General features: G+C 48.4%; 1 protein-coding gene across 8 annotated transcripts in view; it reads right to left on the reverse strand.

Annotated features, from left to right (window-relative positions):
* The window catches only part of Smoc1 (SPARC related modular calcium binding 1), a 178330-nt gene that overhangs the window by 12718 nt on the left and 150101 nt on the right, over nucleotides 1–15511 (reverse strand). For 4 of the 8 annotated variants that reach the window (XM_046460855.2, XM_046460863.2, XM_046460862.2 and 1 more), the window contains exons 11-13: nucleotides 13325–13569; nucleotides 8461–8511; nucleotides 7573–7946 (exon numbers count right to left, since the gene is read on the reverse strand). In XM_046460855.2, the coding sequence (XP_046316811.1) occupies nucleotides 7930–7946; nucleotides 8461–8511; nucleotides 13325–13569 (313 nt within the window). In that variant the 3' untranslated portion in view covers nucleotides 7573–7929. Of the gene's footprint in view, nucleotides 1–7572; nucleotides 7947–8460; nucleotides 8512–13324; nucleotides 13570–15511 lie in introns of those variants that run through there. The other 4 variants (XM_046460856.2, XM_046460861.2, XM_046460859.2 and 1 more) reach the window with 4 other exon arrangements.

Consider the following 15511-nt stretch of genomic DNA (forward strand, 5'->3'; position numbering starts at 1 on the left):
CAAACAACAATAGCCTATCAGGAGCACCCCAGCCTAGTTCTTGCCTGTTTCTCTAGGTTGTGACCCAACATTCCTCTCAAGTGCTCTTCCTCCAATCCCTTCACCACACCTTACACTACTCTCCTGCCCTTCCTGTCCCCACCATGTTTTACCCCTCCAGCCAGCCCATTGTGATTCTTCATCATCCAGTGTGACCCCTTGCTCAGCGATCCCTCTGCCACTTCTTATTACATCCTACCTTTCTTCTCCCACTCCCTGCACCTCTCTTTACCTTTTATTCCATCTACATCTTATTTCTCCCCTAATGCATACTCCTCATTTTCTCCTTGCTGTACAGTTAACCGTGGTCCCTATAATGTGGATCCTCTCTGAGGAGGCTTTCTCATACTGTGCATGTCCTGAAGTTTTATCTCCTGCATTGTCCCCGTTCTATACCCACTCCTCTTCATCCTCTTGGCCCTCAGCCTGTCTGAACCTCCTTCCCTCTCTGCATGTGCTTCCCCATGTTATGAAGCACTCAAACTTCCTTTAACTCAAGACCTGCTTACCTCGTGTGCAGTAGGCGGAAGAGCCCAGACACAAACCATCGGGGGCTATAGGTGAAGGGAATTACCCAAGGCCTAAGGTAGTTCGATGGCTGAACCAGGATGAGAAGTTGGCCTCCTGGCTTGAAGTCCAGGACTCTGACACACCTGGGGGAAATGGCGCGGTGGGGAGGTTAGATCCACAAGACCCTCGCTCTCTCATCTCACTTGGGCTCCAGCTGAAGCCCCGTAGAACTTCTCACCATCTCCTGCTGATACAGCAGGAGAATGAAAAGCTTTCCTGGTCCTCCTACTCCAAGCCAGGAATCCTGTTCCAGTTTCTAGGTTTTGCAGTGGCCTGGGAAAATCTCTACCAGGCCCATTTTATACCCAGTCAAGGATTTTGAAGGGACTGATGTATAAGAGAATCAGATCAAATCTTCTGGGGTCAGCTCAGCCCAGCATAGTTCCTCCTTGGGTCTCAAGAATAAGCCTCCAAAAATCAGAGTTTTTGTCCAGAGCAAAGAGGTATGCTGTAGGAATGAATGGCTAAATACTGGGCTGTGGGGAGAATGGGAGCAGTAGAAAGACTGAGGTCTCTATGTGAGCTCCATGTCACCTCTCCAAAAATCCTCCCCTGAAAAAGATTCAATTTCTTCCATTGTACCAGCATTGTGAGGGGTTATATCATAATGGAAATGGGCCAGTCATGGGAATTTAGAAGATGTGTTTGCACCATACAGAGGCCTATGTGGGGAATAGGGATGAGTGGGTCTCCAAGGGTCCTGCCTGGCCCTGGAATAGATGGGAATCTGGGCCCTCCAAGGACAGAGCTGTCTAAGGCAAGCCCAAAAGTTCTGAGATGGCAGAAGCCTGCGTTTCCCACAGAGCTGCTGAGGTTCTGTGGGCTCAGAACACAGGGGCCTTCTTCATCCTCCGTGATGGGGCAGGGCGTCTCTCTGGGAACAATTTTTTCTTGTATCTAACATTAAACCTACCATAACAACACTTTTCTGTTTCCTGGAGTTGGCGATTAGAATCCCAAACTAAGAATATAAAGATACAAAGCATCCTGTATCCTAGAGAACCATTTGGGGACTGATACCCGACCCTAAGACAATATTGAATTATCTCTGCAACTAGCCACTCATCCCCATCTGTAAGAAAAAGTTGGAAAAAGAAGGAAGGAGAAAGCCAAGAAATGCTAGACTGCTTCTCCCCACCCCCATGCCCCCCCACCACCAAAATTAAAAGAAAAACGGGGAAGCTCTGAATAATCACTTCTAGGGATTAAGGAGGAGAGAAGAAGAGAGAGATACAGAGCCAGGAGAGGGGCAGCTGAGGACCAGCCTGCACTCCCACCATTGGGCTTGGCTGGGATGTGATCTCCCACAGGTGAACACACACTCCAGAGGGAGCCAGGCAGAGCTATATCTTTGGTACAAACCAAAGGCAGAGTCCCCAGCTGAGGCATTGTAGCTCAGTGGTAGAGTATTTGCCCAACACATGTGAGTCCCTGAGTTTGAGCCTTAGCCCCACAAAAACAAAATCAAATAACAACAAAACAAAAAATAAAGTCGGAATCCCTAGAACAAAGTGGATGTGAGATATATCGATGTGGGGAAATATAGAAGAGATCAAGCCAGGGCTGGACTACCCATGTCAAGGTCCTGTGCAGTGGGGAGTCACCACCCTAGGACTTGAAGTGTGCCCCACAGGAGGGCCAGTACGTGGGCACCTGCCACAGGGTGGGAAAGCAAAGCCACAGTGAAGGGAGAGGCTACAACTGTTAAGAGACCCTCATGTTCTCCTCTCCTCCTAATCCCATCACCTCAGAGAGGTGGAGTCACGATAAAGTGGAGAAAATGACTCAGAACCAACTGCTCTTCTCCCAGCAGGGAGCCAACACAAGATTGTACCAGGGAAGGGAGGGGAGGAGGATCTAAATCAATTTGGAGATTGAAGATTTGTAATTGAATGGTACTGAATTTGTAGGTAACTGAAGTTACCAGGAAATTATAAGAATGGTCCAGGTTGGTCATTAAAGGATCTGATACACAGAGGAAGGATGCCTCAGTAGGCATCTTCCACGTTCATGCCTCAAGGCACTGACATCTTCAACCAACTATTTTTCCCCCAGAGTTACCTGGGCCTCCCCTTCTTTCTCTTAAGTTGCCCACACTATGAGGATGGCAGTCCTGCAGGATCTCTGTTACTGAGAGGTGCTTTCCAGTGGGGGACTGAAATCTCACAAAAGTACATTTATGGTCAGTATTATAAATGTGTTAGACCTGTCAGAAGTCATGCGTATAAAATGCACCATGAAAACTGAGACAAGAAAGCCTTTGTTCTTAGATGGGGTAAAAATTTCACATTTTAAATCAAGATAGAAAAGAAAACACAAAGATAATCTGTGCTGGAATAATTGCCAGAGTTGTTCACTAACTATTTCTGATTCTATTTCTGGACACTTGTCAACTGATATGGAGGTAATTGGAGCCATGTGATTTGCTTTAGTCATTGAAATGTGAGCGACATGACACATGGCACTTCCAGATGGGAACCAGGGCACAAGTCAACATGTTCCTTTTCCTGGGCTTCCACAATCGTGGAGGATGAGCCTACTTTGGCCTGGATCCCTGAGTGAGGACAATGAAGAGAAGTACCCCAGCTGATACACATGGATATGTTGCACCTTTGTCTTAAGCCACAGTGATTGAGAGGGAAGTGTGTTACTGCAGCTTATCCTGGTCTCTCCTGATTTTTGTGAGCAGTTTGACAATTGTCCATCACCTTGCAGAGAAATCACACCCAGGTATGCCATGCCCCTCTACCATCAAGCATGTAGATTATCAGGGTGACCTTGGACTTGCAGACAGACCTGGTCTGTCACATACAAGATCATCAATCATCAAAATTTTGGCTAGGAGGACACAGGCAGAAGGGGTTTTATAGAGTGCACCCTATTAAGGGAAAGGGGTGGTACAGAGCAAGAAAGGGGGCACTGAGGCTGCATCAGGTTAGGGGTGACCTGAAATAATAGAAGGAATTGGCCCGAATTCTCTGCCCACATTTGACAAGGAAAAACAAGGAGATAAGTGGCCACATACCTAGTTCAGGCATAGTAGAAATTGTCGGGCATGTTACAAAGGTCATGGCCCTTCTTTTCAATTCTTGTAAGTTGCACAAAGGATAGTAGTGATCTAGGATTGTTTTGGAGGCACTGCATGAACAGATCAAATTTTGCCTATTTGTTGTAATCAGTTTTTCCACCACTGTGACTAACAGACCTGACAAGAACAATTAGAGGAGGAAAAGTTTATTTGGGGGCTCATGGTTTCAAAGGTCTCAGTCCATAAAAGGCTGGCTCCATTCCTTGGGGCTCGAGGTGAGGCAGAACATCATGGCGGAAGAGTGTGGTGAAGGAAAGCAGCTCAGGACATGATGATCAGGAAGCAGAGAGAGCTCTGCTCTGTAAGAACAAAATATAAACCCCAAAGGCATGCCCTCAGGGACCCACCTCTTCCAGCCACACCCTACCTGCCTGAAGTTATCACCCAGCTAATCCCTCTCAGGGGATTAATGCACTGATTGGGTTAAGGCTCTCAGAACACAATCATTTCACCTCTAAACTTTCTTTCATTGTCTCACACGTGAGCTTTTGGGGAACACCTCATCTCTAAACCATAACACCTGTCTCCAGCTGTCTGGCAGGAAAAAGCCAAATGCCACATTCCAGAATGTCAGGGTGCCTAGATGGTCTTTGGCCTCCTTGGTGAGCAAACCTGTGGTCTTGCAGGTCATTCAGGAACTTGGGTATAAACGACAGATGGCCAGCCTAGCTATCTCTGTTTTTTCTTTTCATTTTTGTTTCTTTGTAGGATGGTGCCAGCAGCTTCCTACCTGTCTTGGATCCCATTGGGAACTGACCTGGGGCCCCCTCCCTGTCAGTACCACAGGGGTCCTGAAAAGATGGCTGGTTCTAGCAGCAGTCACTTCTCTGCTTCTCTACTGAAGATCCCAGGGTCTTCCCTACAGAGTCAGCATGTGGCTGGAGCCTCATGGTTAGAAACAAATAGAACAGATCTATCTTGCACTTCTCCCTGGCTCATAGTCCTGTGGTCTTGGAGAAAGCAAAGGATGACAGAATGAGGCAGTTATGGGTGAGCTCAGGACTGCCCCCTTCCTATGCTAGGCTGGGTCTCTCTGCTGGGCCAACCCCAAATCTTCCAAGGAGGTCCTACAGAGGCCAGTGCCTTCTTTATTTCTCTTCACAGTCCATGAAGACTGTGATAGGTCTCTGCAAAGTAGTGACTTTTAACAGGACCTTTAATGGCTCAGAGTAAAAAATGTGCACACTGTTGATTCAGTCCCTAAGCTGCACGCAGGGAGAAGAATGCTGTTCTGGAGCCTCAAGGAAGGCAGCCAGGGAATGGGCAGAGCTGCAGGCCCAAAGTCTGAAATCTAAGGGTGACTCCTGTTCTGCCTGTCCCGGCTGGGGGTCCCCAGAAAGTCAGTGAACTCCTGATCCTGAATCCACACTTGGGTATGGGAACAACGATGTCTGAATCTAGGCTGTGGTATAACATATGACAGGTCTGGGACAGTGTCTGGCATGTGATAAGCATGCAGCAAATCAGCTGTCCTCTCTGAAGCCGCAGAGGGACTGGGATGGGGAAGGGAAAGTGCTGGATGAGGAGGGGCCCATGTGACCACATTCCAGCACTTAGACCCTTTCCCAGGGACACTCAGCTTGAGAAAAGGTTGAAGAGGGTTTTACAAGGGAAATTGTGTTCTGTTTGCTCACTGAGGACAAGGGCCCAGAGTGTGGCAAAAGGGATTTAAGAGAAGAATCTCAAGTGGGGGGTGGCAGAGGTCATTTCTGGGTGCATGGAGAGAGCAAAAGGAGAAGATGCCAGCCACACAGGAAAACACCCAGGCCAGCTGTCAATGCCCATCTTGATGAGCAACCAGACCAGCAGCCTCAGCATGGATGTGACCCACAGAACTGTGACATGGACCGTACAAACCTCACTGAGGTCTACTTCCCACTTGTATCCCAGCCTAGGGTCTGGTGATCTGGATCATGGCCACAGCACCCATTCCCAGCAGCCAGAAGCCGTGGAATAGGCTTGTCCTCAGTTCTGCCTCCAAAACTCGGCAGCAACATTCCCACTAGTCCAGTGCTGGCCTGTGGGCAGGAGATCAGGATGGGGGTAGAGGGTCTCATGGACCAGTTGCATGGGTAGAGAGGTAAGGGGGAGAATCACAGAGGATGCACACAGTGTAGGCAAAGGCCAAGTGGACTGGGTATCTGCACACATGCACACACCACCTATGCCAGCAATCAGACCTCCTGGGGTCAAGTGAGAGCACTGAGGCCAGGGAAAATGAGGAAACCCGCTAGAAAACCTTTCCATCACAGGGAGCCGCCCAAAGAAAGAGATAACAGCTGTGAGGTTTACCCATTTTTATTTTTTATAAAACAAGCTACAAATAGTTTCCCTCCCACCCTCCCTCCCTCACAAAGGAAAACCACGCAACACGGCCTGTGCACAAATGTGAGAGAGAAGGTGGCTGGGAAGAGTCTGCACTCCTACAAGGAGGCACCTTCTCCGTGTGTGCATGCTTCCTCCAGCCAGCAAATGAGGCTGGGGTCTCCTGCAAGGTCCATCCAGCTCCAGCATGCTGTTTTCTGGTCGAGGTTGTAGGAGAGGGCTTCTGTTTCACTTTACCAGGTCAGGACAGGGCCAGTGACTGTCCCCGAGACAACCTCTATGACTTTCTTCAGTACAGCAAGAACTTTCTCTAGCCTGAGACCCCATCAGATCCAGTCCCAAGAGGCCACACTCCCTCACTAGGGAGTGCTTTGGGGGCCAATGCCTTCCAGACCCAAAATGGAAAATAGTTTGCCAAGACAGGTGCACTTAGGGAATGGAATACAAGATAGATCCACCCAGGATGAAATACAAAATGAGGCCAGGTGGCCAAGAGCAATTGGACGAGGGCACCAGTCCTGGGCTACGGTACGTGACAGCCCTCACCGTCACCACATTTGCCCATGGGAAGAGGTGCCAAGTATCACTTGCAGCTCTGAAGGCACATCAACTGGGCAGAGGAAGCTGGGCATCTGCCCCAAGGGCTGGGCAGCCCATCTGGAATCCTGGTAGCATTCTGGAAAGGTATACCTGGATTCCCATAACTGGTCATTGTTCCTGCCCTTCTGGGCAAGAAAGAAGTTGGACACCCAAGATCTGCTTTACTTCTGGAAATGACTTATAGGCCTGGGAGCTTGTGATAATCACTGAGGACCACAGTGGGAGGAGAGAGGAGGTAAAAACCCAAAGTGACCTCAAGGGTGAGAGCCACGCTCGGGAGCCTCATCTGGGAGCCTCATCTGCACGTGGCAGGAGAGCCGGCGTCCCATTGCCGGGGGGGCCTTCTGTCTTCTTCCCTGGGTTTCTCAGGTATCAAACATACTAAATAAAAGGCCCAGCGGTACATCCTTTTTCTTCTTCACCTCCCTCCTCATGCACTACACAGAGTAGGTGCTAAATCCATATGGAATGTTTAAACTGACCTAATGCAAATCCTCGGAGGATAATTTGCTCAGTGAATCACTAAGAGACCAGGGTGCCCATTGATCCTGGGCTCCTGGGGATCTGTTAGCAGGAACACTTGGGCCATGTGAGAACTGGGGCTGTGATGACTATTCACATCATCTGGACTTCCCTCCTCTCCGGGGCAATGCCTGTCTCTCCAACTCAGCCTCCCTTGAGAAGGCCAAGGGCCGGGTGACTTGCCAAGTTTGACAGCTAATGGCATGGGGCAGTACATTCCTCCCATCTGATGAGAGCCAGTGGCATTTGCAAAGCAAGTGCAGAGCTCTTGTCCACGGACACACAAGGGCCGGCCTCCATGGAACCTGGGTTGGAAGAAGACAGAGTCCTAGGTTCTAGATAGGTGGACTGAAAGTCTAGAGCACCCACATCTGGGAAAAGGAGGGGAAGGAATCAACAGCAATGTCAACGCCTGTACAAAAGAACTATACAATTTACATATATATTTATATACAGTATATAAATCTCTTTCTTCTCAGTCCCAACAACACCCCTCCCCCCAGTAACCTAAAAGTTGTCAGTAGCAGATCCAAAAACTTACGATGAGAGAGAGAATCAAGTCTTTCTTCCCTTTCCTCTTCCCACTTGGTATTAGATATTGGTTGTTTACAAATGAAACCAGAAACAAAACACGTAAAGAAGAGTTATTAAAAGTGCAAACATGGTGGGCACCACTTATGTTACACGGGATGTTGCTGGCCACGGGCCGCGCTGAAGGTTAGTTAGGTGTCTGGTGGTCCATCTTGCCTCCTTGGACTTTCCACCGCCCTTTGATTCTCTGCTCCTTAGACAAGGCGTCCTACTGGGAGGGGGAAAGGAGAGTGCAAAACAGAAGAGGGGGAGAAAAATTAAAAAGAGTGGGATATCTGAGAAATTCAGCTATGTCTATCAATTTCCCCCACAAGGGTAGCTCCTTCCACCCGCTGTTGGAGATGGGCTGCGGGTGACACAGGTGCCTTAGACTTGCAGATAAGCAGTTTGACAGCCCATCCTTTGCCACTCTGAGGCGGCCCAGGTCACCTAGAATGGGTCCAGCACTCCAGAGACCTTGGCTTTGCCTGGGGAGCACAGGCTGGGGGTGCACTCTGCACGTATCATACCACCCCCAGAGGCCAGCCTGTCAGCCTGGGGCTGGGGAGGAAATGGCACAATGATTTATCCTCTTAGCACGAACCATCTTTCTCTCATGTCCTCAGCAAAAATTTTGAAAATGAAGCCCAAGTCACTGGGCCAGTGGTGTCACCCCTGCTGTGCCATCAACACTTCCTCAAGGGATCCACAGAGAAAGTAGAAAGCTCAGAAAGAAGGAGACTTACTGAATGGGTTTGAGCCTGCTGGTTTCCCCTGGGGGAAGCTGTCAAGGCTACCTGCAACAAATAGGAACACAGGACACTGGAGTGGCCTTGACCCAGAGAACTGGGTCAACTTCTATACTGGGTCCTTGCCCTCTATAACCCCAAATGAAAGATGAACTTAGGATAAAGCCAGAAGTTGTCTGTTCTGTGGAAGCCTATGGTCACATTCTGCCTAGGTGAACCCATTGCTGGTCAGCACCTTTAACCAAGGTCACTTTTTCCTTAAGGCCAAGGCCCTGTGGGGCCCCCTTTGGAGCCTCCTCAGCTATTAGCCAAGAAGGGTTTTTGTGTTAGTGAACGTTTTTGTGTTATAACCTCCTTGATCTTACTTTCCAAATCACGGAATGTCAGAGACAGAAGGAATCCTGGTCTTTCCCTTGACACATTCGGAGGCAGAAGCTCAGAGTGGTTGGGTGGTTTATATGAGTCCAAGGCCTGTTCTGCTCACATGCACTCTTCCCCCTAGGTGCCAAGCAGCTCTGGAGACAGCCTGTGCCTGCTCTTGTAGGATCCTGGTCTCCCCAAAGAGAAGCAGGGAGCTGGGGAAGCACACGAGGTGCTGAGCCATGCTGAGTGGCCCTGGATCTGCCCAGAGAATGGAAATTAGGACCGCAGATGTGCTGATTCTGATTCTGTCCGGCCTCCTTCACAGGATTGCCCTCAGGGTTGACTGAATTCTTAGGGGAGAAAGTGTTTGGGGCAATGGACAGTGCTGTAGAATCTAAGCCCAGCTGTGGGTCATGTGACCCCATAGCTCAATGTCCCCAACATTCCTCAAGACCTGAGAAAGAGACAAAGCACAAGGTAAAGGGGTGGGCACCATGTACATACTGGCATATCCAATTTAGTAGGAGAGGACATCAACAGAAATATAGAGGGACAGGCCCAAGGCAGATGGGTGGGAAGGGGAGAACCAGGCTGCGTGGCCTTAGATCCCATCCTTCCTCTGCTTCAGCAGCTGCTCCTCTCGGTGTTGAACAGAAAGATCCACACACAGAGAGGAGGCCAACAGCAGTCCTGCACCGACTGAGCTGAGACTCAAGACACACAACGTACAGTCAGAAATGTGCCATTGGATCCTCAGAGCAACTTTAAATGATAGTAATAAAATTATCCCCATTTTCTGATGATAAAACTGAGACCTGGAGTTGCCAAGTAACCTACCCAGGATGGCACAGCTTTCAGGTAAGAAAGCGAACTCAGACCTGGATCTCAGCCTCTGGCACCATGCTCCGGCCCACCAGGCAAGGCAGGGGAGAGGAAAGGCTGAGCCCAGGGGCAGGTGACAACCTCAGACAATTTAAAGAAAGAGTTGACATTACTGGAACATGGAGGCACTAGTTTTCCTTCTCTTTGCTCACAGAATGGTGACAATAATCCTGGTGACAATGTTCCATCATTTGGAAAAGGCCAAGACAGAGGCTCCAGCCCTCAGAATGTCTGGCTTTTTCATGCTGGGCAGAGAATTCAGCTCTTTAATGAGAGATCTGGTTGGTGAAAATAGCCATGTTCAGGGGACATTTCTAAAGGTCCCTCAGACCCCAAAGTATACTCGTTCCCAAGCCCAGCATCTGCTCCCCACCCCTCTTGTACCCACTCCTAGCATGCAAGCCCCTTTTGGCCCACCAGAGGGCACCACATGACACCATATGATAGGGGAAGGGGCTCCATTCCCTGGGATGGCTACAAACTATGGACCCAAGTGGCTTTTCTGCCACCCACAAGAACAGCAGGACAGGAGAAGCTGGCTGCTGCGTCTTGAGCCCCTAGGTGGGCTCCTCTAGTACTACTAATCTCTTTTGTGTGTTCACCATGTACCAGGTGCCGTGCTGTTCCTCACATGCATTAACTTGTTATATCCTCACACCAAATCCATAAGGAGGATACTACTGTCTCCATTTTGCACACGAGGAAACTGAGGCTTAGAGAGTTTGGGTGATTTGCCAGAAATTACAGAGCTAGTTAAGTGGAAGAGCTGGGATTAAGAGCCAGGACCTCCACTCCTCTCCTAGGCCTAAACAGTCATCCATCCTCCTGTCTCCCTAGTGAATTGAGGAAGCAGAAAGATACATTGAGCCATGACAACTGCAACCCAAAGCACCCTATGGGCCTCTGTGGGCAAAGTTGTGAAGATGACTTGAAATTAAAACCCATCCCTGACTGAATCGGACCAACACTCCCCTAAATGCTGTGTTCTGGCCCAGAGTTTTCCCCGAATGTTCCTTCAGGTGCTAGGCATCAACAGGGACTGGGAGACGTCTGGTGCCTAGACTACCTTCTGAGGATTCCCTGAGCTCTGGGTACCACATCAGGCCTTCTCTTGGCTTCTTCTCTGGTTGCACAGAAAAGAACTCCCAGCAAGGGAAGGAGACCAAGAACAGAATCAGTCAACCTGGAGGTGCTCATGGGTCGACCTGGGGTACCACTAGTGCTGGACGGGGTCTTTCTAGCACTGGACTTCTGCCTGTGCTCTGTGAAATGAGCAGATTCTAAAGATGTCTGAGCATGATACTGTCACAAGGAGCAACCCCTCTCCATCCATCCATTCATTTGACAAGGATTTAAGGAACTGCTACTAGATGTCATATGCTAGAGGTTAGGAATAGAAAGGACAGAGTCCATAGCCACAAGGAAGGAATCATAAAAGTAAATTGCAACCCAGTGTGTTAAGTACTATTGGCAGAGGCAATAATCTTATGAAGAAGAATATTAATATTGACCTTTTATTCTGCTCCTTCAATGTCTTGGGCCCTATGATAAATGCTCTCACTTTGTCCCATTTAATGAGCACAACAGCCCTAAGAGGTAGATATTATCATTATTCCCATTTTACAGATGAAGAAACCAAAACACAAAATGGTGGATTAATATACATTTGATAAAAGAGCTAGTCCATGGCAAAGGCAGGATTGGAAACTCTCATGTTGTATTGTGACGTGGAAAATTGGAGTACGGTGGAAACCGGAGGGCCATCTTCATCAGATAGAATGTGTCCAGAGTGAGGATGTCACTCACCCACGTCACAGGCCAGTTGGCCTCAGAACCAGAACCAGAGCCCAGCTATGGAGGAGCAGGTCCCAAACTGGGCTTCTTGTGGTAACCCATGCCACTTTTGGAGTTTACACTGACAACCGACGAACAAGGAGCTCTTTTGTCTTCTTATGCTAAACTTTCCCTAAATAATCTCAGCTTTTCCATTTCCCAAAAGTCTGTATCACCCAAATCTATCTTCAGTGCAGACCTTTCCCCTGCTCTACAGAGCCACTCAGGCCTTAGGTGCATCCAACAGGATCTGTCCAAACCATACCCTCCTCCTACACCCACTTTCTCTTCCTTCCTTGTTGCCTATCTCAGCGAGCAGTCCCACCCTGTAGGTGCCCACACCAATTGTTGGCCTTGTGTCCACTCAGTCACCAGTCCATCCACTTCTCTTCACCCCCCTGTGTTTTTCATAACGAGGTTCTCCATCACTTCTTGCCCAGACCATGCCACACCTCCTCTTGGGTGACCCTGCCTTTCTCCAATCCATTTCCCACAGTGCAGCCAGAATAAAATTTTAAAGCAAAACTGATTCTATAATTTGTCTGACTGAACCTCTTCAACAGTGCTGTGGTTTAGAAGTGAGGTGTCCCCCAAAAGCACATGTATGAGATAAGACAAGAAGGTTTAAAGGAGAAATGATTGGGTTATGAGAGTCTTAATACTATCAGTGGATTAATCCCCTGATGGTATTAACTGAGTGGTGGCTGAAGGTGGGTAGGGTGTGGCTGGAGGAGGTGGGTTCCTCGGGGCATGGCTTTGGGTTATATATTTTATATCTGGTGAGTGGAGTCTCTCTCTGCTTCCTTATCATGTGAGCTGCTTCCCTCTACCATACTCTCCTACCATAATGTTCAGCCTCATCTCAAGCCTGAGGAATGGAGTCAGCCTTCTATGGACTGAGACCTCTGAAACCATGAGACCCCAAATAAATTTTTCCTACTCTAAAGTTGTTCTTGTCAGGTCTTTTAGTCACAGCAGTGAAAAAGCTGACTAAAACAAACATCTTCCCACTGCCCTTATAACATCTTTCATGCTCTCCAAACTACCTTGCCTCTTGTCACCACTCCCTACAGTTGGTATGGTCTAGTGGACTGAGTTCCAGCAAATGAAATATGAGAAGTAATGCATATGTCATTTCCAGGACTATCCCATGAAACTATCACATGCACTGTTCCATGTTTACTATATCTGGTTGACTGGGAATAGAGGTGACCCCCAGGGTGACCTTGGAAGCCACATGATAAAGATGGATACCAGTGACCCCAAGAGTCACTCTCAGCCTGGACTCCAGAGTAATTACATAGAGCAATCCCCACTCTAATCCTTCCCCCTACCACCCCTCCAACACACACACACACACACACACACACCCACAACTCGGAACCATGCTTCACAACATACAGACAGATGGACACACACACACACACACACACACACACAATTTGGAACCATGCTTCTCAAGACAAAACATTTTCTAAGTGAGCCACATGACATGTGGGTGTGCCTACTTGTTACTGCAGCCTGACCCACTCTAATATATTCTCAAAGCACTTACCACAATACACATGAATACTTAATATCTGTCTCCTCAGTAGACTATGTAAGGTTAGGGACCTAATTAGTCTATTCAACCCCTGTATCAATCATTTAGCATGAAGCACAGGATAGTCCCAGTAAACAGCTTTGTTCAATAAATGAATATCTGGAATCTGAAAACCCTTAGGGTCCCTTGTCTGCCTACAGCAAGAACCAGAAGACTAGGAGCCGAGGGGAGAGCACTCACCTTCTTTGCTGACACCCAGGCAACCCTTCAGCTCAGGCAGTGAGATAACCTTGTCCTTGTTCAGGTCACAGTAGTCGGTGAAACGCCGAGCACATTTCTTGGGCTTGGCTTTCTTCTTCACATAGCGCTTGAAGGGCTTCATCTCCCGCTTGTTGATGTCATTGCTGCTGTTGCTGTCCAGCTGACTGAAGTACCAGTGTACCACTCGCTCCTCCAGGGTATGGCTGGGGTCTGGCTCTGAGAACCTGGACACACCCCACCCCGAGAACACCACTCAGGATCTTGTAGGAACACCAACCCCACCGTAGTTTTCTCCAAGATGGCCAGAAGCCAGGGCGCTTGCTGTGGTTTGAGTGTGCTTTGTCCCCGCCAAAACTCAGGTTGAAATTGGTTACCAATGTAGCTGTGCTGGGGGTTAAAGGTGGGACCTTTAAAACCTGGAAGTGGGACCTTAAAAGCTCAAGGGACTGGATTAGTTCTTGTGGGAATGGGTTAGTTCTCCTGAGGGTGGGCTGTTATATACTTTATAACATGAGCCTGCTTCCATTAAGCTTTCCCCCACGAGTTGAAGTTGTATGAGGCCCTCACTAGAAGCCCAGAAGGTGCTAGCACCATGTTCTAGAACTTCCAGAGCCATGACCTAAATAAATCTGATTCTTTATAAATTACCCAGTCTCAGGTATTATGTTATAGCATCAGATGGGCTGCCAACAATCAGGTAGTAATGGCTCCTCCAAACCAAAGATCTCCCAGGGCTGCTCATTCTAGGGCAGAATCAAGTCATCTTCTCCAGCTTGAGTTTCCAGAATGGACAATTCTTTCCCTAGGAGTCCCCAGGTAATAAGGTCCCCTCAACACATGAATCCACTTCACCCTTTACTACAGCTAGGATTTTCCTTATACGAGATGGATGTTCAAGACAAATTGGCTGGATTGATTCACCCAGCTAGGATACAAATTGTTCTCCTTCTGTTAGAAAAAATGCTCTTCTCACATAAATTTTCCTGCTCTGACGTATGCGACTATGGGAACTGTTCCTCTGAGTGTCAGGCCAGGTCTGAGAAGGTTCCCAAAGAGGGAGGTATATCCCTAGCCTCAAGCTGCTCACTGTGTCCATGAGGCAGAGCTGAAATATGAAAATAAGCTGCAACAATTCAATGCCAAGTGTCCTGTTCCCATGGTCCATCACAGCTGAGTAGCAAGCTCAACAGGAATTGAGACAAGGAGGCAAGGGGTAGAGACACAAAGACTCTAAAACCGGCGTCTTCCACAGTTGCTGGGGTGAGTCTCTGGTTGGTCAGGAGGTCTGAGACCTCATGTTAACCAGCACTTCCAGGCAATTCTGCTGAGGAATAGGACAGGGTGACCAGGACACCTCCTAGTATCCAAATGCACAGTAGTGACCACATCTTGCACAGCCCATATATCTCTGGTGACCGTGAAGTTACAAGGCCTGTGTCTATGTGTAACTACATGCAATAGTCTACCCTTCTATTTTGTTTATTTATTCATACCCACATCTTTTCCCCCAAAAGGAGTCAGGGTGAAAACGAATATTTACAATATTTAAAGCCAATGATGGATCTATTCCAGAGGGGTTGGCTGGAGTCTCTCACCAGAGGAACAGAAACATACCAGTACCCTGGGTCCCGTTTCCAGAGCTTGACACTGAGTAAATGTAGGCTGTCCTGTGTTCAGATGCCTGAGTAACTTGTCCTTGGAAAGGGGAATAAAGCTGAAGTTGAGAAATCCCTACACTCAAAATACTTAGTGTTCAGGGCACTGGAACACTATGTGATGGAGGGTTCACCGGGATCCCAAACCACAGGATCAGGGACTGTCAGTGCACTCTGAAGCTGTAGATGGTAAGAAAAATGTTCAAGACACTTGTTGATGCTCTCTCCTCTCTGGGGCTTGTCAGTGTTTCCAGAAGGGAAGGGACCATTTCTGATCACTCTCATGTGAATCAGCCAGCAAATCAAAATCACCCCTGCAAGCAAACACACACACACACACACACACACACACCCCTCCCAAGTGACCTCAAAGTTCAAGGAAAATGAAGTTTCTTTGTGGGAGGGAGCAGCTCATCATTCCTGGTAGATGCCCATTCCTGATTCCTACTTAGGTGGATTTCATCCTTGGGCAGGTCCTCTTGGGCATCCTGGTCTGATTCCAAGAGATCAC

Source organism: Marmota monax, unplaced genomic scaffold (genome assembly GCF_021218885.2).
Source record: "Marmota monax isolate L192 unplaced genomic scaffold, Marmota_monax_Labrador192_F-V1.1 WCK01_AAM20220418_F8-fsc00001, whole genome shotgun sequence".
NCBI classification, from domain to species: domain Eukaryota; kingdom Metazoa; phylum Chordata; class Mammalia; order Rodentia; family Sciuridae; genus Marmota; species Marmota monax.